The sequence below is a fragment of the Gigantopelta aegis genome, chromosome 14 (assembly GCF_016097555.1).
Source record: "Gigantopelta aegis isolate Gae_Host chromosome 14, Gae_host_genome, whole genome shotgun sequence".
NCBI classification, from domain to species: Eukaryota; Metazoa; Mollusca; class Gastropoda; order Neomphalida; family Peltospiridae; genus Gigantopelta; species Gigantopelta aegis.
In genome coordinates, this window is record NC_054712.1 from 52628372 (window position 1) to 52654228 (window position 25857).

General features: G+C 38.8%; 2 protein-coding genes across 3 annotated transcripts in view; one reads left to right on the plus strand and one right to left on the minus strand.

The window, feature by feature from the left end:
• Positions 1-833: 833 nt before the first annotated feature.
• LOC121388877 lies at positions 834-9151 on the plus strand. The gene is made up of 5 exons (XM_041520404.1): positions 834-935; positions 2144-2275; positions 3208-3449; positions 5941-6059; positions 8418-9151. Exons 2-5 carry the CDS (start codon positions 2246-2248, stop codon positions 8543-8545), a joined length of 519 nt encoding a protein of 172 aa, XP_041376338.1. The 5' UTR covers positions 834-935; positions 2144-2245; the 3' UTR covers positions 8546-9151.
• Positions 9152-15628: 6477 nt separating this feature from the next.
• The window catches only part of LOC121388670, a 49424-nt gene continuing 39195 nt past the window's right edge, over positions 15629-25857 (minus strand). For both annotated transcript variants that reach the window (XM_041520115.1, XM_041520116.1), the window contains 4 exons: positions 23747-25351; positions 22810-22994; positions 16447-16583; positions 15629-15799 (listed from right to left, as the gene is read on the minus strand). In XM_041520115.1, the coding sequence (XP_041376049.1) occupies positions 15630-15799; positions 16447-16583; positions 22810-22994; positions 23747-25351 (2097 nt within the window). In that variant the 3' untranslated portion in view covers position 15629. The remainder of the gene's footprint in view (positions 15800-16446; positions 16584-22809; positions 22995-23746; positions 25352-25857) is intronic.

A 25857-nucleotide genomic window follows, 5' to 3' on the forward strand; every position in this document is an offset into this window, starting at 1 on the left:
CACAGGATCAAACCATCTGGGTGGATTCATTCAGCTGATTGTTTGAGGTGGGGTGTTTTCGTTACAACCAGTACACCACAACTGTTCAAAGGTCATGGTATGTGCTTTCCTGTCTGTGGGAAAGTGCATATAAAAGATTCCTTGCTGCATTAGGAAAAATGAAGCGGGTTTCCTCTGATGAAGTGGGCAATTAGGATGCCAGGGGCTGGCATGCATAAATCTCAACTCAAAAGTCACAACTTCAGCTCTCCCCCCCCCCCCCCCCCCGTGCTTATATCCAATTAAGATTCAAGCACGCTGTCCTGGGCACACATCTCAGCTATCTGGGTTGTCTGTCCAGGACAGTGGTTAGTTGCTAGTGAAAGAGAAGGGGGTGTAGTGGTCGTACACCTACCCATTGAGTTATTAAAACACGCTCTGGGTGGGATCCGGTACCTGGCTGCGAACCCTCTACCTACCAGCATTATGTCCGATGGCTTAACCACGACACCACCGAGACTGATTGAGAGATTCATGTTTCATTTCATTTCAACTTATTTTCGTGGTTATATTTAATTAAGCTTTCAAGCACGCTGTCCTGGGCACACACCTCAGCTATCTGGGCTGTCTGTCCAGGACAATGGGTTAGTTGTTAATTGTAGTGGCCTTACACCTACCCATTGAATCGTTAAAACTCGCTCTGGATGGGAGTCGGTACCGGGCTGCGAACCCTGTACCTACCAGCCTGTAGTCCGATTGCTTAACTACGACGCCACAAATAAATGTGGTCTTCTACCTATGGTACACAAGTGACAAGGGGGCTAACTGTATACTGCTACCTATTTGTAGATGGTATTAGAGTTACCTCCCCATTTCACTATTTGATTTCAAGAACTGACAAGTCGTGGAAACTTAAATTTTTAAAATTGGCGCTGGGAACGACAAAATCCTTGATGGTATGTAAATGACATTTTATTTTAATAGCTAAGCAACATTTAGACCTAAGACAGTCCCAAATATTTACCATGTGATGACTTGTTAACTTTAATCTACAATTTTAAGAAATGTTTTCAAATCTGAAATAAGAAAAACGTTGTCGGTGAACATTATAAATTAAGCCATATACTACTGGTACATATTTCACCCGTTTTGAATGTTCCCTGTATGTGTAGTTCATTAAAATAAAACTTTTTATTTTAATGAACATAAAACTTTTTATTTTAATGAACTATCTTCGCGCTATGGGTTTTGAAGCGGATATGGCTAAGCAACGATCTCGCGTAGTGCAGAAATATTCAAATAACGATGTTTTTCGTGTTATTATTGATAGAGACCTAGTCTATTAGGCTAATATATACCATCGACGTCCCAAACTGTGTTTGGATAACGACAAAAACACGAATACGATACTTACGGAAATAATATTCTATATTTTTCAATTACGATACATGAAATAAAATATATTCCAATCAGTTAACAAAAACAAAATAAAAAACATGGACATCAAACAAATCCATTCTACCAAACAAAAGTGTATTACTGTAACACTATACAGTAAAAAGGAAAGACACATGCATTTGAAAAACATAACATTTAAGTGCATGCGCGGTTCATCATTCTTAATTTTTAAAGCCACTACAAGATAAAATGTTTCTTAAACTATGCACTATTGGTGAACACTTTGTTTAATATATTTTTAAAAAGGAAAACTTCAGTTTGTCAAGTGTTCTGGTCCGGTCCACATTTATATATAACAAACTATAGGAAAAAAACATATTCACTGTATTTTTATTATTTTATTAATTTATTTATTTACGTATTGATTTATTGATTGATTGATTGATTTTATTATTTTTTTTTCTTTGCAAGGGGTGGATGTAGCCCAGTGGTAAAAGTGCTTGCTTGATGCATGGTTTTTCTAGGATCAATCTCTGGGCTATTTCTCGTTCCAATCAATGCACTACGACATGGTATGTGCTATCCTGTCTGTGGGATGGTGCACATAAAAGCTCCCTGGCTACAAATGGAAAAATGTAGCAGGTTTCCTCTCTCTAAGACCAAAAATAACCAAATGTTTGACCTTCAATAGCGGATGATTAATATACTAATATGCTCTAGTGGTGTCGTTAAATAAAAAAAATAATAAAAAAAATTCTTTGCACAGAAAAGATCTGGGGCCTGGCAAACAGTCCATTGAGAGAGTGGTGAGTTGAAGAAGACAGGCAGAGTTTGATTTATTTCACAAGCTACAACATATCAGTGAAAGATGAATGACTTCATGAGCATGAATCGCCAGGTTTGTGTGTTGTTGTTTGTTGGGGGAATGATCGTTTAATAGTTTAATATCTTACATAGTGTTAAATCAGCAGTAAAATTAGCATACATGTTCAGCCATCGAAATAACCTATTGTCCGTATCACAGATTAGTTGATTGTGGTCAGAGGTTTACCCAGGCGTTCTGTGGGTTCAAACATGGGCCCCTTCCCAAAAGACAGTGGTTCTGAAAATTCCCAATTTGTGTTCTAAAAATTCCAAATATATATATTTAATTATAACTGGTGTTCTGCATCATTCAGTGGTCTGAAAACATGTAACTGATATGAGACCTATCGTTTGCAACCACTTTCGAAGGGGGAGGGGATATTGTAGGGAGAATTAAGCTTCTTTATTTATATTGGATACTAAGGCTCCATCTAATCACCCAGCAGGTGCTTATGCAGGAATTTTAGCAGTGGGGGTATAGATTCTTCTCTCCTCCTCCTCCTCCAAAAATATATTGAAGTAAAAAGAGAAAATTTGCTTGACCAGGGTTGGTGGGTTTCGACCCCGTACCCTACACACACACCTGGCCAGGTGTTAATTACAGTCTCTCACCTTCTTTCTCTTACTCACACTCTCTCTCTCTCTCTCTCTCTCTCTCTCTCTCTCTCTCTCTCTCTCTCTCTCTCTCTCTCTCTCTCTCTCTCTCTCTCTCTCTCTCTCTCTCTCTCTCTCTCTCTCTGTGTGTCTCTGTCTCATTGTCTATCTGTCTCATGTCATTTACCCCTTCTTGCCATACATACTCTACTTCCAGCTCCTGACCTAGTCTCAACTTTTGTTTTTTCCATACTCATCTTGTCATATCCTGAACATCCGATGATCACCTTTTTTATTTTTAAGAACAATATTATTTTAAATAATTAGCGGTATCACTATAACTGTATATTCATTTATATTTTATATTTTCAGCTGAGCGAAGATGAAATGGAGGCAATTGTATTCAGACAGCAGTTCGACCGAGATGCCCGACTGAAAAGAACCTGGCTCTCACAGCAGGTGAAGGACACCAATGCTAAAGCTGCAGCGACCATTCCGTTTCAACAAAGGCAGGGACCGCCGACAACAAGTCCAGAGCAAAAACTGCAGCTGAAAGATTTAGAAAAGAAATCTCGCTTCCCAGCAATCCCGAGATTCAAACCACAGGCACAATCGTAAGTAATCAGAGATTTAGAAAAGAGATCTCGCTTCCCAGCAATCACAAGATTTAAACCACAGATACAATCGTAAGTAATCATCGATTTAGAAAAAGAGATCTCACTTCCCAGCAATCCAAAGATTTAAAGGGACATTCCTGAGTTTGCTGCATTGTAAGATGTTTCCAACTAATAAAATATTTCTACGATTAAACTTACATATTAAATATATTTTCTTGTTTAGAATATCATTGTCAGTATATTCAGTGTGTTTCTGGTCGTCTTAATATTTGTAAGAAGCCCAAACTGGATTTTGTCTTCACATAATTTAATACGTACGAAAAATAAAAAAAATTAGGAAATAAAATGAAATTTAATTTAGTACAAATATTAGAACGAACACGTTTAATATACAGCCACTAATATTTTATGCAGGAAAATATATTTGTTATGTAATTACAATCGTTAAAACATCTCTAATAGTCGATAACATCTTAAAAATTGCAGCCAACTCAGGAATGTCCCTTTAAACCACAGATACAGTTGTGAGTAATCAGAGATTTGGAAAAGAGATCTCGCTTCCCAGCAATCCCAAGATTTAAACCACAGATACAGTTGTGAGTAATCAGAGATTTGGAAAAGAGATCTCGCTTCCCAGCAATCCCAAGATTTAAACCACAGATACAGTTGTGAGTAATCAGAGATTTGGAAAAGAGATCTCGCTTCCCAGCAATCCCAAGATTTAAACCACAGATACAGTTGTGAGTAATCAGAGATTTGGAAAAGAGATCTTGCTTCCCAGCAATCCCAAGATTTAAACCACAGATACAGTTGTGAGTAATCAGAGATTTCGAAAAGAGATCTCGCTTCCCAGCAATCCCAAGATTTAAATCACAGATACAGTTGTGAGTAATCAGAGATTTCGAAAAGAGATCTCGCTTCCCAGCAATCCCAAGATTTAAACCACAGATACAGTTGTGAGTAATCAGTGGCTGCATACATCCCAGTAGGTAGCAGTATACAGTTAGCTCCCTTGTGTACCCTGTCGCGAAAAGAGTTACTAGTAGCTTGTTGTTTTTGCACAGATCCATGTTTGAAGGCTAATTATTTTGAATATGAAGTAAATTCTTTAGCTTAGTGATAGCCAAGGAGTTATTTTTAAAAATGACGTTTGGTTTGTCACCAGGAGTGAAAATGTTTAGCCGTAATGAGGCTTGCACCAGGTTTTTCTTGTGACAAAAGTAGGGCATGATTAATTTGGGTAATTTTCAAACAATCCAATTTTATGAAAAATTTAATAGCTAAACAGGTATTTAAATGAGGATATTTATAAGGTTTATCTGCCAACTCCTGCTTGGGTGTGGTTTGTATGGGTGTGAACATTGTCAAAAATGCACCTAAACTTTTGGGCACATTATGATGGAAGTAACAAAAATTTAATTCGAAATATTTAAAATGGGTACCTATACCATTAATAAGAATATATAGAGGCTATTTCAAAGGTTTTTCCAAATACGATTTTTTATGTCAACGAATGATGTGTGAAAACCATATTTTCATGAATTGTGAATAATTACTTAATAATACTGCTGTGCAAACATACCTGACAAAATGATCCTTCCCCCAAAAACACAAACACAAAACAAATCAAATGGCAAGTTTAAAAACTTACACTTGACGACACAACATTGTGTCATCATTATTTAGTTTCATATTCAATCAGTTTAAGATATAACTAAAATACAGTGAAAATATGACGTTTTACTGAATATCACTTTTATGGTTTTTGTAGATCTATATATTTCATTGCTATGTGTATAATAAAAATGTTTAGTAACCTATAGGTTACTGACCTATATTGTGTTCTAACTGTTACATGTTTAGACACGTGGGTGGGTGGTTTGGGGGTCGCCAATTCAAACAGTTTACAGATTATTTATTTTGTTCATGAACGTAAAAGAAATAACAAACAATCCTTAAATAAAATTTAATAATAATAATAATAATACAAACAATGTAGTAAAATAATAATAATAAAACAGCAACTCAACAGCTATAATGATTATAATATAAAGTAGTATATGGATTTCATATTATTATTGTTGTTGATGTTGTTATTATCAGGGCTTCTAGATTATGGCAGTCCCACTCCAATGGCTAGTGACTGCCAATGTTGGGCTAGTAAAGAACTACTATTGCCATGCCCGACGGCTAGTGAATTTGTTTGGTCAAATGTTGCAGTTAAGTCTATTTTATAAATATGAATATCCTGCCCCTACCCCAACCCCCAATATTAGTGTTTTTAAGCTCTATCTCCCTCTTTAGGTGACATATTTGATTATTAGTATTATTTAGTAAAATTTTATTAACCTAAGTGAAGTAGGGCTAGTGAATGTTCAATTGTGGCTAGTAAATGTTTTAAATCACTGATCCCATAGCTAGCGGATTTTATAAAAATTCTAGAATCCCTGATTATCTTCATGACAAGAATGTTTTGTTTTTGTTTTAGTACATCAGTTCCTGAGGAAATGAGCCGTTTTGACCAAGGATTTAGTCGTGCAACAACCGAGGTCAGAAATAAGATCTTCTCGGATCTGGATGAATACATCAATGCTCTCTATATGAAAAGTATGTTGCACCATCTCTGACAAAAACTCTTGTGATATGACATTTGTATTTTTAGCAGTGGGCTGGTTGGCATTTATCGGTGCCTAGCGGGCGGCATTTAGCTCAGTCAGTAGAGCGCTCTCCTGAGGTCCTGACATCGCAATATCTAACCAAGTCAGAGGAACCATTCTCTGATTGGTGTTTTTCCCACCGACCCAACCATTGCTCCACGACTGTTATATCAAAGGCCATGGTATGTGCTGTCCTGTCTGGGAAAATGCATATAAAATGTCCTTTGCTGCTAATGGAAAAGGGTAGCGGATTTTCCTCTAAGACTTCATTGTTAAAAATTACCACACGTCTGATTCAGTAGCCGGTGATTAAGAAATCAGTGTGCTCTAGTGGTGTCGTTAAACAAAGAAACTTTTCCTTTTACCTATGGTACATGTATTTGCTTTCCTGTCTGTGGGAGAAAGCCTATAAAACATGTTGTGCAGTTGGTGGTATGGATTTTAGGTAGCACTATACCAGTTATCATTCCTTTGGGTCAAAGTTTGAAGTGCTCTTTAACTTTTAATGGTGCAGTTAATTATAGCAGTGCTGCCATTGGTGATAAATGTGACAGTGCTTGTCCAAAAGGGCGGGACGTAGCCAAGTGGGAAAACACTCGCTTGATGCATGGTCAGTCTAGGATCGATCCCCGTCGGTGGGCCTATTGGACTATTTCTCGCTCTAGCCAGTGCACCACAACTGATATATCAAAGGCCATGGTATGTGCTATCCTGTCTGTGGGATGGTGCATATAAAAGATCCCTTGCTACTAATGGAAAAAATGTAGTGGGTTTCATTACTGTGACTATGTCAAAATGACCATATGTTTGACATCCAATAGCCGATGATTAATAAATCAATGTGCTCTAGTGGTGTTGTCAAACAAAACAAACTTAAACTGTTGTCCAAAAAAAGAGAGAAGTTTTATCTTGGCAATAAATGAATGGACTTTTATTTCATTTAGTACCGTTTGTGCAAAACTAGCGTTGGAATTATATAAAAAAAAAAATCAAATTTTTAAAAATCAGCTCCACTGGTCTATAGGTAGTAAGTACTAAACCAAATAACTTCCAGCTGGGTCAAAGTTCAAGGTGCACCCATTTTTTGGTAGAGCAGTTAATACCACAAGTCCTGTCATTGGTGATAAAATTAATGTGAGTGTATTTGTTGTAAAAATAATTAGTTTCATCTTGGCAAAAACTGTATGCACCTAGTACCACTGTGTCAAGTAACCTTGTGTTTGAAACATGTATGGGGTACCTGTAAACAAAAGTACTCAAATTTTGAGTGGAACTGTGGTAATAATAGACACTACCCGTTATCTCTGAAATGAGCAGCTTGACCCACATTTTTTCTGATTCACTTTAAGAATTAAAGGTAGTAGTATTTATATATGTGGTGTATATGTTGATTGATATGCTGCAGATATGAGTTTTAGCCACACATGTTACTATTGTCATCTATGGGATTTGATTTGGTGGTATACACCCTATAACTATGTATGTATGTAGGTAGGTAGGTAGGTATGCATGCATGCATGCATGCATGTATGTATTGATGTATGTATGTATATACATGTTTATGTGTGTATTAGTATGTGAGTGATGTGTGTGTGTAAGTGTGTGATGTGTTTGTGTGTGTGTGTGATGTGTTTGTGTGTGTGTGTGATGTGTTTGTGTGTATGTGGCTTTTTTGTGTTTTATGTGTATGGCGTTTTGTGTGTGTGTGATGTGTTTGTGTGTGTGTGTGTGTGTGTGTGCTTGAGTATGTCTGGGTGATATGATTTAAGCTTGTTTGTCTGTGTGTGATGTATTTATGTATGTCTGTGTATGATGTGTTTATGTGTGTGAAGTTTTTGTAAGTGTGTGTCTCTGTGTGATGTGTTTCTGTGTATGTTTGTGTGTGTGATATGTTTGTAAGTGTGTATCTGTGTCATGTGTTTGTAATTGTGTATCTGTGTCATGTGTTTGTAAGTGTGTATCAGCACTTGTGTGTTTGTAAGTGTGTATCAGTGCTTGTGTGTTTGTAAGTGTGTATCAGCGCTTGTGTGTTTGTAAGTGTGTATCGGTGCTTGTGTGTTTGTAAGTGTGTATCAGTGTTTGTGTGTTTGTAAGTGTGTATCAGTGCTTGTGTGTTTGTAAGTGTGTATCAGTGCTTGTGTGTATCAGTGCTTGTGTGTTTGTAAGTGTGTATCAGTGCTTGTGTGTCTGTATGTGTGTATCGGTGCTTGTATGTATGTGTAGGTGGGCGTGGGTGTGTACATCCATGCACGTGTCAGTGATTCCAACATAGTGATTTCTTAACAGTCATAACCATTATACATTTCAGGAATGGGAATGAAAGACGAAGATGACATGCGAGATGAGATTGCAGATGATGATGCTGATGCTGATGATTACGATGCACCTGATCTCGGTGCCCCAGATGATAGTGCCATGGATGCCAGTACACTCTAAAAAGAGTGCCCAAGATGATAGTGCCCCCACTAATAATGCTCCCAATTAAAAAAATCTAAGATGTGATGGTTATTCCATCAAAAGTGCCATTACTAAATGAATTCACAAGGACCAATTTCCCGCCAGACAAAAAAATAGAAAAAAAGTATAATATATATTGTTTTCACAGATATGTTTGTTCTGTGATAACAACAAAAAATGTAACCCATCACAATACATTTGAACACTGATTTATTAGAAAGCAAGCTGTCAGTGTCTTTTTTTTATTATTATGATTTATTTTTGAATATATTTATATGTATATAGCCTACTATACCATTTTGCAAACAAATTTACCATTTTATTGACTTTTGTTTTTGTGTGTTGTGTTTTTGTCAGGGTATCTTTTTTTCCTTCTTTTAAATGTTTTTTTTTGTACTTCTGCATTTGTAAATTATATAACACACTTTTATGTGCTTTTCTGTGTGTTTTTCAAAAAGTATGTGGTGGGATTTCAGGCCAGATTGAAATATTTTGGTTATTTTTGTCAGGTTTTTTATTTTATTTTATTATTATTATTTTATGTTTTTACTTTTCATAGTTATGCATTTATATTATATAACACACTCTTATGTGATTTTCTGTTTTTTATTTTTAGAAGTATGTGGTGGGATTTCAGGCCAAATTTAAATATATGATTATTTTTGTCAGGTTTTTATTTTATTTTTTATTTTTATTTTTTTGCTTTTCATACTTATGCATTTGTATTATATAACACACTCTTATGTGGTTTTCTGTTTTCATTTTAAGAAGTATGTGGTGGGATTTCAAGCCAGATGGAAATATTTTATTATTTTTAATTATTATTATTTATTTGTTTGTTTGTGTTTTTTTACTTTTCGTACTTATCCGTCTGTATAACATAACACACTGTTATGTGTTTTTCTGATTTCAGGCCAGATTTAAATATTTTATTTTGTCAGTTTTTTTGTGTGTTTTTTTATCTTATTTTATTTTATTTTAATTTTTTACTTTTCATACTTATGCATTTGTATTATAACTCTTATGTGTTTTTCTGTTATTTGAAGAAGTATGTGGTGGGATTTCAGGCCAGATTTAAATATTTTGCTATTATGTTGTTGTTGTTTTTTTGTGTGTCAGTTTGTCATTAACTTATTTGATAAATGAAGGATCCTCATCCAGTAAGAAGCATTGTATTTTAGTTAGGGGTTTGTTTCCCTTCACAATGTGTTTCATGTGTGTGAACATGCTAGCATAATTATCTGTAGTCATCCATGTAAGAATTTTATTTTATTTTAAAATCTGATCAATATGCTTTTTCACATATTTTGCCAATTTTATAACTGTTAGCTTTAGTTAACAATTATTTAAAAAAATAAAAAAATACTAGTATTCACCTTTTTAAATAACAATTACAATTTTTCAAATACATGTATCCCAAAATTCAGAAAATTGGATGTATGGATCTGAATGAGCCCAATACAGTTGTTGTTGTTATTGTTGTATATTGTTTTAAGATTTATACTTTACCAAATAATGAACTATTATGGAATACTGTTGTTGTTTTTTTATTATATAAAATAATATTCATTTTGTTGTTATTATACACTAATATTTTGTTGTTTAGTTTTATGTACATGTTATTGAAATAAAAACATCTTATTCATTCTGGGGTTTTTTTTAAATTCTGTTTTATGGAGAGGTGGGGTTGTGGTGGATGTGATTCAGGGGGACTGCAGGTGTGTATGCAATAATTTATATTGGGGTCTATCTAGTGGCGAGTGAAGTGTCTTGCGGGGCGAGTCGTGCTTCACCAGAAAATACTTTTAAAGAAATAAAAATTTATTTCCGAAGCTCCCCCATCCATCTAAATATATTCAAATGCCTTTTTTTTTCTTCTTTTTTTTTGGGGGGGGGGGGGGGGGGGGGGGTATTGAATTGTCAATGAAGTAATCAACAATACAGTACGTTAAAATTGTGGGTGATTTACTTTAGCAGCTCCATCAGTTACCTTTATACCAGCATATACATTTTTTTTTTTTAACCTATACAATTTGAAGTAAACTTTATTTTAAATTTACACAGAGAGTCAGAACAACATGGTGCTGTTTGGCAGAATAAAAATGACTTCCGACAAATCGTTTTGCAGATTTGTCTGCTGATGTCCGTTTTTTTAATTAATTTATCATGGAACAGCATTCCCCGATTTTCATTTCTCGCTCCAGCTAGCGTAACAAAGGTAGTGGTATGTACTATCCTGTGTGGGATGATGCATATAAAATCTCATTGCTTCTATAATAGAGAAATAAGTAATCCAGGATGTGGCGGCACTGGGTTTCCTCTTGTTATCTGTATGGTCCTGAACCATACTGGACTGAATTTACAGATGTTTAAGCATTTTAAATGTATGTAGTTACATGCGTGTAAGACAGGTGTTTAAGCATTGTAAATGTATGTAGTTACACGCGTGTAAGACAGGTGTTTAAGCATTGTAAATGTATGTAGTTACACGCGTGTAAGACAGGTGTTTAAGCATTGTAAATGTATGTAGTTACACGCGATCCTGTCTGTAGGATGGTGCATATAAAATATTCCTTGCTACTAATGGGGAAAAAAAGTGGGTTTCCTTTGATGACTACGTGTAGAATTACCAAATGTTTTATTACCAATGGCCTGTGCTTCATTAATCAATGTGCTCCAGTGGTATCGTTTAACAAAATAAAGTTTAACAATGTGTTCTGGTGGTGTCGTTAACTTACAATGTCTGCAAACTCAGGACAGTTCCTTTAAACCAGAAGCATGTCTTGGAGACCGAGCGCACGCAGTCACTTGCTGGATATAACACACGATGGAAACCAGGGTCGAGTTCAGCCAGACCGAGTAGAAAAACGTCCGCTAAACTGGTTTATGCGCTTCACGATAGGATCTCCCGTCGGTGGTCCCACTGGGCTATTTCTCGTTCCAGCCAGTGCTCCACAACTGGTATAACAAAGGCCGTGGTATGTGCTATCCTGTCTGTGTGATGGTGCATATAAAAGATCCCTTGCTGCTAATCGAAAAGAGAGACCATGAAGTGGCGACAGCGAGTTTCCTCTCTCAATATCTGTGTGGTCCTTAACCATATGTCTGACGCCATATAACCGTAAATAAAATGTGTTGAGTGCGTCGTTCAATAAAACATTTCTTTCTTTTTCACGGTAAGGTCTCGACGAGTACTCGGGCACGGGTCGAGTCTAGCAAGACTCGAGGCCGGTTACAGGACTCAAGTACCCATACAAGGAGGATCATTCATTTAATTATAATTTTCTTACGTCATTTTGCCACCGGTTACATTAAAGGGCTATGAGACATGGAGGGAAAACAAAAGTCAAAAATGTGGAATGCAATACAATGGCATGATTTGGCATCCATGTTCAGTGCTGGAATTAAGACGCATAATGCTATTTAACTTTATTCCTTTGTCTCATCATCATCTAGTGTAAATGTCGGGTACTCGGGTTCGGGTCGAGTTTGAGCATCGAGTACTCAAATCCAATATTTTGAACTCGTGGACGCTTTACTTCACGGTAAACCGAATAGCCACGCCGGGAACCAATCAAATAGTTCGCGAACGTTAGCTAGCTGAACTTGGGGCTGTCAAATCGTTTTTCAATCTGGGTCTAGCCAGTAGATCTAACAGCATTGTGTGTACTCCCATGTCCAGGTGACATTTCATCTATAAATAACAATTTAAATATCGACCAATTACACTTCGCCTTTTATAGCGTTATTCGGGAACATACAAATTCAAAAAATATGGGGCGAGACTATTTATGCAATAGGCGAACTTGTTGGTCTATTTCAACACTGAAAGAAACAGGAGGAAAAGTGCAGTAATAAACTTTGGATTGTATACTAGTATAAACAGATTTTATGGTTATACCATCACGTTTTGTTTTTTTCGTCTTGAAACGAATTTTATATAAAATTTTATATTGCAATTAGTTCCCGGCATACTTCGTAATTCACCCGAATTATTTCGTATACCCTCGGCATAATCCCGACTTTTTTTTCAAATTCTTTTCAAATCACTGGTAAGACGTGTTTGTTTCGCTTGTGCACACTGCACGTGCTTTCGCGGCTCGACTTGGGGATCCTTCACTTTGTTGTTTCTGTCAGCGAAGTGATGTTTTCTATTGGGATGTATGCGGCCATTGGAACTGATTGGACGCTGGAACGCTTCTCGTTTCGACAGTCTGCACCACCAGGTTGGATTCTTTTTTAGTGAGATTCCTCGCCTCCACATCATTTCTCCGTCTGAGTATGTTGACTTTTTTTTTTCGTGACTCGTATGACGGCCATTCTGCAGAACGCCACGGTTGTTCGCGTTTAGTCTCTACATGTCCGAGCCTGTCCTAGCAGCACTGGAAGATTGACCGCCCCACTCTAAAAAGAAATAGGAAGCGGGGTCGGCCCCTACTACTCTTTTCTAGACTTTACTTTGTTTTATTGTGATACCATCTCGTATCCTCCGGAGTCGGGCCCGTCCGCACCACTATACCAACCCATGACGACTGGACTATACCCTAGTCTGATTCACTCTCTCGTTCAGACGGATCCGGCTTCTCAAGATCTGTATTTCAGCACAGCACTACACCTTCAACGTCTATTGACTGTCAATCTAGGGGTTTTCTTAACGGGATGCAACCTATCTCGTCCCTACAAGCTGTGCACCCTAACGGCCTTAACGAGGCCACTCACATGGACATATAGATCGGACTTTAAACGTTTAGACCTTCGTTCGAAAGTTTATGTCGAAATTACTTTCTTTTTTTAATATTATTAAATAGTCCGATCCTCTCTTCTTTCTCTTATTTATTTTTGGACTGTCCTAAAATGCTCCAAATTATATAATTGCTATTTTCAAAATTCTGCCCATTTTCAACAATACCCCCCCCCCCCCCCCCCCTCCGTCCCGAGTCAAGCCACCGATCTTATCTAATTTCTTTTTGACCACTCGATCTATTTTAGAGACCAAATTTAATGAGTGGAATTTTCTTTATTAATTATATTAATTAGAGATGCGCATCAAATTTTTTAAGGCCCACTATTTAATTTTTGGATGTAAATTTCAAAATTGTCCGCTTAATTTTTTTCGGCCCCGGGACAAGCCCCTGGCTATCCAGAGACAGGCCCCGGGACAGACATGCTCGAAACTCTAGTGGTATATGAGCATGTAAACATTATTCGCAGTCGCACTCAAATCACTGGCATGATTTTACAAGTAAGGTTTTGATTGGTCGAATGAAAGGTCAACTGGACATGAGCTCCAACGGGCTGCTGTTAAATCCACATGTAATAGTGGAGCTAATTTTAATTAGATTGATTGTTTTTCAGCACTCGCTCTTCAGTGTTACTTTTCTTTTGCTTTCCTTTGATGCTCCAAAATAAGCAGATGACTCAATCAATCAATTCACACACATTTATTTAATATACAATTATTAAACACTCGATGTTTAAAAATACAATTGCGAATAATATGTGTTAAAATTAATGTGTACTAGTTAAGTTTTCCTTTTCTGGGCCTCGCCTCTCAAGCCCCTGGTAGGATTTCAGAGTGACCCAAATTCACAAACTGACCAAATCTCTCTGTGTGCCATGGCTTGGGATTAATTGAAGAATACCGGCCTCATTGATATCATGGTTAAGCCATTGGACATACGGCTGGTAGGTACTGGGTTCGCAGCCCGCTACCGGCTCCCACCCAATGCGAGCTTTAACCATTTTCTCTCTCACTAACCACTAACAACTAACCCACTGTCCTGAACAGACAGCCCAGATAGCAGGACAGCGTGCTTTAACTTTAATCGGATATAAGAACGAAAATAAGTAGGAATGAATAAATATTGAAGAAGAGAAGATATCTGGGGTTTTTTTAAAGATTGGTTAGGTCTTTTGGGATTTGTTTTTTTTAAAGATTGATTAGGTCTTTTGGGATTTGTTTTTTTAAAGATTGGTTAGGTCTTTTGGGATCCACACCTCATGCTCTCCAGAACGCCCAGATTCATAATTCTGTTTCTCCATGGGCTAAGGAAGCTTCCCACTAAATGTAATTGGAAATGGTTTAGTAGGTCTGAAACAAGTACAGTTTAAATGCATTTCTTTATATAACTATGGTAAATTTGACCTATGGGGAACCAATATTAATGACATTCACAAATTAGATAAACTTTCTTTGGCGTAGGTGTTTCCTCCTTTTGGCTCCACACCTATAACATATATGACGACTATTTGTTATAGCATTTCTAGAAATAGAGGCTGTTAAAAACTGGCTTAATTTCCAACTTCGGGTTTCGCCCCTTAGGACCCTGGATGATCAAAATTAACAAACTCACAAGTTTGTTTCTCTATGTATCAAGGAAGCTTACTTACAATGAAATTTTGTTGGAATTATTCAAGTAGTTTAAGCAGAAGATTTGTAAAATTAGCTCAATTTTCCCCTTTTGGTTCCACCAAGGAAGCTGTTCTTAAACGAGGCTGGAATTGGCTAAATAGGTTTGGAGAAGTCGAAGATATAACATTTTTCTATATAATTATAGCAGATTTCATCTCCCTACCCAGGGATAAACGGAGGTCCCAACATTGATGACATCAACAAATTGGGAAAACCATCTATTGGCCTTTACATATTTGAAGACTTCACATTTATAGCATTTCTGGAAATAGGGATTTTTTTTTTTTTTACTGATTAATTCCCCCTTTTGGGTTCCACGTCTCAGGCCCCTGTGGGTGTCTGGTTGACTAAATTCACAAATTGTTGTTTCCATGTGCAAGGATGAATCCCACAAACTTTGGTTGAAATTGGTCAAGTAGTTTTGGAGACAGACGGAACCGGATCGCAATAGGTCATTTGAACCTTCGGCTCAGGTGACTTAAAAATGCAAACATTGACCCTAGTGAAAATTGATTAGGTGTAAAGATATCCTTAAGAATGTTTGCTCCGGTCCGTAGTTGCTCCAATACCATCGATCTCTCTTGGTAAACGAAATCAGAGATTGTTAATAGTGAATCTTAAAAACATTCGCTGACGACATAAATGATCAAATCAGCTCTCGTCGTTTCTTGAATTCGATCCCTCCTGGTACACCATAGGAGTCAGCCTCAGTACAATGATATCCTCGTAACCATGGAGACCTACAACAACCTTGTGTCCATCAGGTGAAAGAACTGCGCATGTCAGAGGGCTGTCGAAGGTGAAGGACGTTAGGAGACAACCTGGAAGGAAAACAAAGTTGAACAAAAACTTGAAAATAAATGATCAAGATCCGTTTACACGATCTTTGACAAAAATGAACAGGGTGGATACAGCATTTTTCTAGGAAGGAGTGCATCTATAAGACTCTCCTCTAAGATACTTGCCTGGACAACATCATTATTATATCAAAAAAAAAAAAAAAAAAAAAATGGTAGTGCTGAAATCGGACAAAACGCGCGGTCGGTTTGGGATCGATCGCTGTCGGTGGGCCAATTGGGCTATTTCTCCGTTCCAGCCAGTGCTTCACGACTGGTATATCAAATGCCTTGCTATGTACTATCCTGTCTGTGAGATGGTTCATATGAAAGATCCCTCGCTACTATTAGAAAAATGACAAAATTACCCAATGATGATTAATACCTTTTCTCCCGTCTTAACGATTATTAGCTGTGATAGCCGGAGAAAAAAGACCATAAAAAAGATTGTGGATTTCTACATATCCCCATTTTTTACCCGGGCGAGCGTTCCTGAACCTTAGTGGCCAACTGTATAGGAGTAAATTAGACAGAATACCAAACCCTACCCAACAAATCTTTAGCTCCTAGCAGCTTGTTATACCGGACACTGTTAAATAAAGCCAGATAAAAGTACCTGGTATGTACCTTACCTTTTTTGTAGTCCCACAGACACACAGTCCTAGCTTCCGGATTTTTTTTGACACCAGTGTAGTAGGACATGCAAATAGGACTTTGACTGGCCATCGCCATGCAGTTGAACCAGGATCCTACTCCATGTATGTAAAACCTGAAAGGAACATTATATAGTTTTAATATTAAAAATCATGTGAAAGTTATATCAAATCCAAGGATTAAAACAGTCCTACATCTTTACAAGGCATATCAGCACAAAAAAATTACATCAATGCCTTTAGCGAAAGTCAGCAATGCTAACGTTTTTATCTGATGGTTAGCAATGCTAACGTTTTCATCCGATGGTCAGCAATGCTAACATTTTCATCCGATGGTCAGCAATACTAACGTTTTCATCCGATGGTCAGCAATGCTAACGTTTTTATCCGATGGTCAGTAATGCTAACATTATCATCTGATGGTCAGCAATGCTAATGTTTTCATCCGATAGTCAGCAATGCTAACGTTTTCATCCGGTGGTCAGCAATACTAACGTTTTCATCCGGTTTGATTGGTTCCCGGTGTGGTCATTCGGTTTAGCGTGAATGACAAACACCAGTTTAGTGACATTTTTTTCACAAATAAAATTGCACTTTACTTACCGTTTATTATTTAGAATATACATTTTCATTCACCTGAAGTGTTTTTTGGTAATCCTGGTGTTTGTAATACCACAAAATACATTTTTCGTATTTCTTAAAAACGGACGCACGTTTGAGAAAAAACCGTTGAGCAGACAAGGTCTAATCTATTTTTAGAGGGGATATTTCCATTTCAATGTCACAGACGTTGGTATACCACGTGACCGTTATCATTTTGGTTCGGTTTGTTTTCTCGTGCACGGTTCGCGCAATCAACATCCGATTTGTTGTTGTTAATTTGTGAGATTTTTCTTCACAGTTCGTGAACATTTTCAGTAACAATAAAGTTCAGACAAGTAAGTGTCTCAATACAAAACGTTACAAACCCTTAAAACCAATAATTTTGCTAAGTCTTACGATATCTGGAGAGGGGATACAACCAGGACAGAACAGTTGGAACATGTCCAGGAGAGGTGAAAGAAACGCACCCCAAGTCTGTGAAATTTGTCGTGACGTAGGCATTGTTGTGCTTCGAGCGACATCTACCGGTGACATCAAAATACTAACTTTCAAAATTATTTCAAGCAATTGGGACATGGGGATTCCCATGGTATTTATCGATATAAAACCTGTTTTTTCACTCCATTTGATAAAAACGTGATCTAAGTGTGTTACACGTTTGTAGATTAACCAAATTATAATTTATTTTCGCTGGATGGAATTAGGGTGTGCGGCTTTAAACAATCACCGTGTATTCGAAATTCTGTTCTGGTGCAGGGAATGTGTTTCTAAATGTTTTGAAGAGGCGAGAACGTATTCGTGAACATGTTTTCGTTCTCAAATCACCACGCTCGTAGGAACGATATCTGGAATGGGGAGGGGGGGGGGGGGGGGTGGTGGTGAAGGATACCTTTACTGGACAGAACACAGTATAGCGGGAGGCACAGGCCATATTTTTATCTTTATGTATATGGAGTAGGACAAAAGAACGTACATTTTTGTTTTCAAATTGGGGGGGGGGGGGGGGGGGGGAGGGTGTGTGTGTGACAGCCATCCCCAGCCCCAGGTTCCTGTAGACCTGATCCCACACTACCAGCAGTTCGTGAGCGCCGTTTTGAATACACTGTTAACGTTAAATGAATTAATGTCCCAGGGCGAAAACCAGTCAAATCAGTTAATGGGTGCTGCAGATTAAAACCAGTCAAATCAGTTAATGGGTGCTGCAGATTAAAACCAGTCAAATCAATTAATGGGTGCTGCAGATTAAAACCAGTCAAATCAATTAATGGGTGCTGCAGATTAAAACCAGTCAAATCAGTTAATGGGTGCTGCAGATTAAAACCAGTCAAGTCAGTAATGGGTGCTGCAGATTAAAACCAGTCAAATCAGTAATGGGTGCTGCAGATTAAAACCAGTCAAATCAGTTAATGGGTGCTGCAGATTAAAACCAGTCAAATCAGTTAATGGGTGCTGCAGATTAAAACCAGTCAAATCAGTTAATGGGTGCTGCAGATTAAAACCAGTCAAATCAGTTAATGGGTGCTGCAGATTAAAACCAGTCAAATCAGTTAATGGGTGCTGCAGATTGAGGATAAAACCTGGGGTTTTATTATTATTAATATTATTAAACGCAGCACGAGTTTTTGTTAACAATACTACCAGGCTCTTGAAGCCCACATCTTCACAGGAGACGAAATAGCAGATGTGGAGGTCTAATTCGAGTCTCTGGTGTGGTTATTTTATTCATTTCATTTCAATTTATTTTCGTGCTTATGTCTAATTAAGGTTCAAGCACGCTGTTATAGGCACACACCTCAGCTTAGACAGGAGCGTCGGAAGCAATTAAAAGTTGGTACGGCCATCAACGCAATGCCTCCACCAGAGAACTGTTCAAGCACGCCTGTCGTGGGCACAACCTTTGACTTCGCCAGAGTGTTCTGTCCATGGTAGGCCTAGGTTGTCCCCGTTGTGGTCCTTATAAGGGCCTGATCCGTTCAGATCGTGGAAGGACGACCCCCGAGAGACACGTTTGGAATTCCCAGACTTGCGGTCATTAGCACTGGTCATTATATATAACCTGGCGCACTTGCTGTTCGATTCATCTCTGGTCTCTGATGCACTACGTAGGCTATATCGATCTGGACAGCGTCCGCGGCGTTTGGTCGCTGGCGCTCTTGGACTGTTAGCACCATCATTATCGTGGACAAAAACAGCCGATGTACGTCATTGTGGACATAAGTGGGATTGTTGTGGCTTAAAGCGCCGTCACACGATACGAGTGCCTGGTACGAGAATAGCCGATTGCATAGCAACCGATGGAAGGAAGGAAATGTTTTATTTAACGACGCACTCAACACATTTCATTTACGGTTATATGACGTCGGACATATGGTTAAGGACCACACGGATATTTAGAGAGGAAAACTCGCTGTCGCCACTTCATGGGCTACTTTTTTCGATTAACAGTAAGGGATCTTTTATATGCACCATCCCACAGACAGGATAGTACGTTCCACGGCCTTTGTTACACCAGTTGTTGAGCACTAGCTGGAACGAGAATTGGAGCAACCGATGGAATCGTATTGTTGTCGTTGTCGATATGGGCCCCATCGGTGGACCCATTGAGCTATTTCTTGACAAGTACACCGGCAATGCATAGAGTACTACTATGTTCTCTTTTCCGTGCTGCATCGTTTATGTTGTCTCGCTCCAGCCAGTGCACCACGACTGGTACATCAAAGGCCGTGGTATGTGCTATCATGTCTATGGGGTGGTGCATACAAAAGATCCATTGCTGCTAATCGAAAAGAGTAGTCCATGAAGTGGCGACAGCGGGTTTCCTCCTTCAATATCTGTGTAGTCCTTAACCATATGTCCGACGCCATATAACCGTAAACAAAATGTGTTGAGTGCGTTTAAATAAAACATTTCCTTCCTTCTTGTCGTAATGGGCTGTTCTCATGGCTATTTTCGTACGAGGTACACGATTAGCCACACTATAGTTACTGTGTGTGTGTGTGTGTGTGTGTGTGTGTGTGTGTGTGTGTGTGTATTTGTGTGTGATAAAATACATTGATTTTTTAGATAACGAAATATCAAAAACAAAACCACTGTCACTGTGTTCAGATTGAAAATGCCTTTCCATTGAGGTATTACATTTGATGATAGCTTTATTTTCTTTACCCCTCCCAACCCCCAGAATAGTTTTAAAGGTTAAAATGGCAAGTCACGGTCAGCAAATACGTCACAAACATCACATTTTGTTTCATAAAATGTTTTGTTTTGAACCTGTATAATAAATTATAATACCACAATACTAATCTTACTAACACTGGCTCCAGGCCTGCAGAAATTAACTTGACAGGTCGCCCGAAGGGGTGACCAAAAAAAAGAAAGAGTGTAGAACACAATGCATAAGTTTGTGTTCTGCGATAATAATTTTCAAGTGATAAATTCTTCAAAAATAAGAAAGTTAGGAAATCCTTGTTTTTATTTATTTATAGCATTCATTATTGAAATAGAGTGGTGAAAATACACAAATGATAAATGAGCTGCTTGAGTTAACTTCTAGTTATATGTACTGACAAATAGAAAAAAAAAGAAAGAAAGAAATGTATTTAACGACGCACTCAACACATTTTATTTACGGTTATATGGCGTCAGACATATGATTAAGGACCACACAGATTTTGAGAGGAAACCCGATGTCGCCACTACATGGGCTACTCTTTCCGATTAGCAACAAGGGTCTTTTATTTGCGCTTCCCACAGGCAGGTTAGCACAAACCATGGCCTTTGTTGAACCAGTTATGGATCACTGGTCGGTGCAAGTGGTTTACACCTACCCATTGAGCCTTGCAGAGCACTCACTCAGGGTTTGGAGTCGGTATCTGGATTAAAAATCCCATGCCTCGACTGGGATCCGAACCCAGTACCTACCAGCCTGTAGACCGATCGCTTAACCACGACGCCACCGAGGCCCGTCTGACAAATATAGTTTAAACATAATCAATATGTAAGTTTCTTAAAGCATTTGTGAAATGTGTAATAATTAGACTTAGAGCTCTAGAATATTTTTATACCGGCCTCGGTGGTGCTGTGGTTAAACTACATGAGGTTGGAAGGTACCGGGTTCGCAGCTCGGTACCGACTCCCACCCAGAGCGAGTTTTAACGACTCAGTGCGTAGGTGTAAGACCATTACACCAACTTCCCTCTCACTAACCACTAACCACTAACTCACAGCCCAGATAACTGAGATGTGTGTCCATGATATCGTGCTTGAACCTTAATTGGATAGAAGCACGAAAATAAGTTGAAATGAATGAATGAAATGAATGAATGAAGTATTTAGATAATCATCAACTTTTGTGTTCTTCCTCTTGTGTGCAATTCTACTATTTCTTTTAGATGTTACTTACAATTCAAACACTCTGAACATGACATAGACCAGCAAGCATTGCGACAGGATCAATGCCAGAGAATGGATTTATATACTTAAATTATACTTATTATTATATAACATTTAATGAAGTATCTTAAAATATCAGTGAAATAAAAGTGTTATCAGTCATTCAGTGACGACAACACATTTTAGAGTGAAAACTTCACTATTTCACTGAATAAATCAATGTGCTTGACAGGTGTCGTTAAACAAAACAAACTTGAACTTTTTTAATTTAACTTTATAATGTGTGATACATTTTTGTTTCAGGTTTTCATTGCAATTAATTATTTGTGCGGATAAAGAGCAATAAGAAAAACTACAACGAAAAAACCCCTCCCTCACTACCACCCAAAAAAAATACACACACACACACACACACACACACACACACACACACACACACACATATACACACACACACACACACACACACACACACCAATCTAATTAAAATTAGCTCCACTATTACATGTGGATCTAACAGCAGCCAGTTGGAGCTCATGTCCACCAATCAAAACCTTACTTGCAGAATCATGCCAGTGATTTGAAAATAATTTGAAAACATTCCGAATTATCCTGAGGGTATACGATATGTTTTATGTGAATTACGAATGCCTTAAAACATGTTTTATTTTATAAAATAATTAATTTGTAATGTAAAACTGAAGACCGATTTAGTTGGGTTTTTTAAAAAATAAATAAATAATTTGTAATGTAAAATTGAAGACTGATAACCCATCCCGTACGTATTGATATGGTTCGCTGTACTGCGGCCACTAAAATAGACTCGCCCGATATTTTTAGAATTTGTATGCTCCCAAATAACGTTATAAAAGGCGAAGTGTGATTGGTCAATATTTAAATTATTATTTACAGACGAAATGTTACCTGGACATTGGAGACTACGCAGTGTTGTTAGCAATCTGATTAAAATTAGTTCTACTGGTCTAAATAAGGCATTCGTAATTCACATGAAACATATTGTATACCCTCAGGATAATTCGGAATGTTTTCAAATTATTTTCAAATCACTGGCATGATTCTGCAAGTAAGGTTTTGATTGGTGGACATGAGCTCCAACTGGCTGCTGTTAGATCCATGTGTAATAGTGGATCTAATTTTAATTAGATTGCACACACACAAAAAAGAAGAAAACCCCCACCCAAAACAACAACAAAAACAACAACATCAAAACACCAAAAAACAAAAGAAACACGAAGAAACACAAACAATCAACAAAAAAAACAACAACAACAACAACAAAAACCAATAACCAATGTGTATAATTTTTCATATTATGCCTTTATAACTTACTTGGTGTGACCCGACACCAGGTCCCAGACGAGGAAGTCCCCTGTCTCGAGCCCGCTGACCACGCAGTTGAGGTGGACGTCGGTGGACAGGCACGTCGTGTTGCGAGTCGTCTTGAGTACCTTGAAGAGCTGGCCACTTGCCAGGTCGTACACCGCAACGAAGTTGGGGTTCTCAGTGTCCAGCTCCTGGAATAGGCAACATATATTACGTGTTAAGTCTCAACAAAAAGGTGAAATACAGCATCAGTGTGGATAAAATAATCGGTACATCAATCAACTGTCGATCCTTTCAACATCATCCGCTGATCCATTCACACATTCACTGCTAAACTCACGTACTTACCTTTTCATCCACCCACCCATCCATCCATGCACCTACCTAAACTTCCATCCACCCAGTGCTATCCTGCCTGTGGGAAGCGCAAATAAAAGATCCCTTGCTGCCTGTCGTAAAAAGAGTAGCCTATGTGGCGACAGCGGGTTTCCTCTTCAAATCTGTGTGGTCCTTAACCATAATATGTCTGACGCCATATAACCGTAAATAAAATGTGTTGAGTGCGTCGTTAAATAAAACATTTCTTTCTTTCTTTTTTTTCCATCCACCCAATATCCATCCATCCATCCATACATCCAGCAAACCATCCATCCATCTATCCACCCATCCAATATCCGTTCACCCACCCGTCCACCCATCCATCCATTTATCCGTCCACCCACACACCCATCCATCCATCATTACTATAGTCTGCATCCAAAGGAAAAGGATGAACTGGTATGCAACTATAATGAATAACGCTAAAGCTCACCTAAAAACACATTATTAATGTAAGTCTTAAATCTCAACTCACCACATTTTTTAAACCATTTTTTTTTTCATTTCATTAAATTAACAAATCACCATCAAATGAATGAATTTGAAGAATAAATCAAAGACTTACCACGCATGCGCAGACCACATAATGGCCGTCATTGGTCACGTCTGCGATGCTCGTGATGTACTCGTGCTGCGCCATGCGCAGGTCGTGCACCAGTCTACTTTCCTTGAGGTTCCACACAAGGAGAGGCGACGGCTTCTGCGTGGCGTCCCCGCACACCAGAACATTGCCGTTCTTGCTGACAAGCAGGCTGTCCAGGAAACGGTCCTCCCCTGCTTTAAACGTCGCCACCATATCGCCAGTGGCGATGTCCAGGACATTGACGTACATCCTGTTTCTGGACAGAGCGACGACGTTCTCCTGGTTGGGAACGCTGAACAGAGGCATCTTGAGGTTGAGGACGCCCCTGAGGTTCCTGACCACTTGTTCCCGGTCCAGGTCGTACACTTTGAGCTCTCTGTCGCAGAGAATCACGGCCCTGCTGTCGTCGATCATGGCCAGAGCTCTCGGATGGTTTAGATTCCTCAGAGTCTTCACCTGCTCCCCGGAACTCAGATCCCATATCACTATCTCTCCCTTCTCGTCGAACAGGTTGGCGACTCTCCCGCTGTTGGGTCCGATCACGTACAGGCTGCACGGGGCCTCTCCGTGACACTCCGCCAGCCTGTCGGCTTCTTTGATGTCACGCGCGAGACACATCTTCGACGGAACGACGTACGACACTTTCGACGAGCGGCAAACGTTGAACAGTTTTGAGATTTTTGGCAGCCTTTTTGCGTCGTGCATGACCGAGCGCAGACGGGTGATCATCTGAGAATAGATCTGCCGTCCACTGACGTCCAGTGCTTGGTGGGAGAGCCATATGACTTGCAGCATGGTTTCCAGGTCTATACTGTCGTCACCATCCGGCTCCGTCTGGACAAATCTCAACACCTGGCACACGTGGACTGTAGAGGTAAAATCGATGCTATCTGCCAACCAAACTGGGTTGTAAATAAAGGAGTCCAGAAGCTTGCGGTCTTTACTTCCGCTTAAAATACTGTGGTAAGGTAGTTCGTGGACTAAATTGTTCTCTGATGGTTTTATCACAGATTTTGAGTCACTGGTGCCGCTGGTTCCGTGCGATTCGTTCCACCGTTTGACTAGATAATAACAGATTTGCTTATGAATAGATTTGACGTCGTCGGCCGAGGATAGGTATCTTTCTCGCGCTAAAACCTTTAAACTGGCACTCATCCACATGTGCAAAATGGAATCTCCGTGATGGCAAGAGTGTAGAAAGGGCAGCAGACAACATCTGACGCATTGCCACGTGGTCGTCACGAGATGCCTTGTGGGAACAGAATTGGCGTCGTCGTCGTCTAGCAACAGGTCTATTAGTGCCGAACTCATCAGCCCCACTTTTGCCGACAACAACAATCGCAAAATACGAACAACTAGATCACGTCCGAACTGCCTCTCGATAACGCTGAAGTATTCGTCTGATATTGTTTTGATGTTTACTGATTCGTTTGGTGTGGTTTTCTTCTCTGTACCACCAGATACTTCGAAAGGTGCGTTGCTCTTTAATGTGCATTCAGATAAAAGATGTTTCGTCAAGGCGTTCAAATATTTAGAATTTTCACCACTGAGTTCTGGCAGTTCAATGAAACAGTTGTCTTGACGAAACTGTGAAAGTAGTAGCACATAAATCATGAAATCGGTACATATCCAGATTATTACATACACGCATGTACATTGCTATAAATAGTGCACAATTATTTTACATTTAGTCATCTAGTTTATAATTTTCTGTAGCTCCGAATGCCAATTAACTAAAATGTATACTAAATTTTGGAAATCATTACCGGGTATTCACCTGTACCACCGGCCTCGGTCGCGTCGTGGTTAGGCCATCGGTCTACAGGCTGGTAAGTAGTGGGTTCGGATCCCAGTCGAGGCATGGGATTTTAATCCAGATACCAACTCCAAACCCTGAGTGAGTGCTCCGCAAGGCTCAATGGGTAGGTGTAAACCACTTGCACCGACCAGTGATCCATAACTGGTTCAACAAAGGCCATGGTTTGTGCTATCCTGCCTATGGGAAGCGCAAATAAAAGATCCTTTCCTGCTAATCGGAAAGAGTAGCCCATGTAGTGGCAACAGCGGGTTTCCTCTCAAAATCTGTGTGGTCC

Excerpts from the sequence above, each read along its gene's own strand:
- LOC121388877 (XM_041520404.1), top strand. The coding sequence starts at position 2,246 with ATGAATGACTTCATGAGCATGAATCGCCAG. Across the intron at positions 2,276-3,207 it reads TCATGAGCATGAATCGCCAG|CTGAGCGAAGATGAAATGGA; the intron begins GTTTGTGTGTTG and ends TTATATTTTCAG. Across the intron at positions 6,060-8,417 it reads CAATGCTCTCTATATGAAAA|GAATGGGAATGAAAGACGAA; the intron begins GTATGTTGCACC and ends TATACATTTCAG.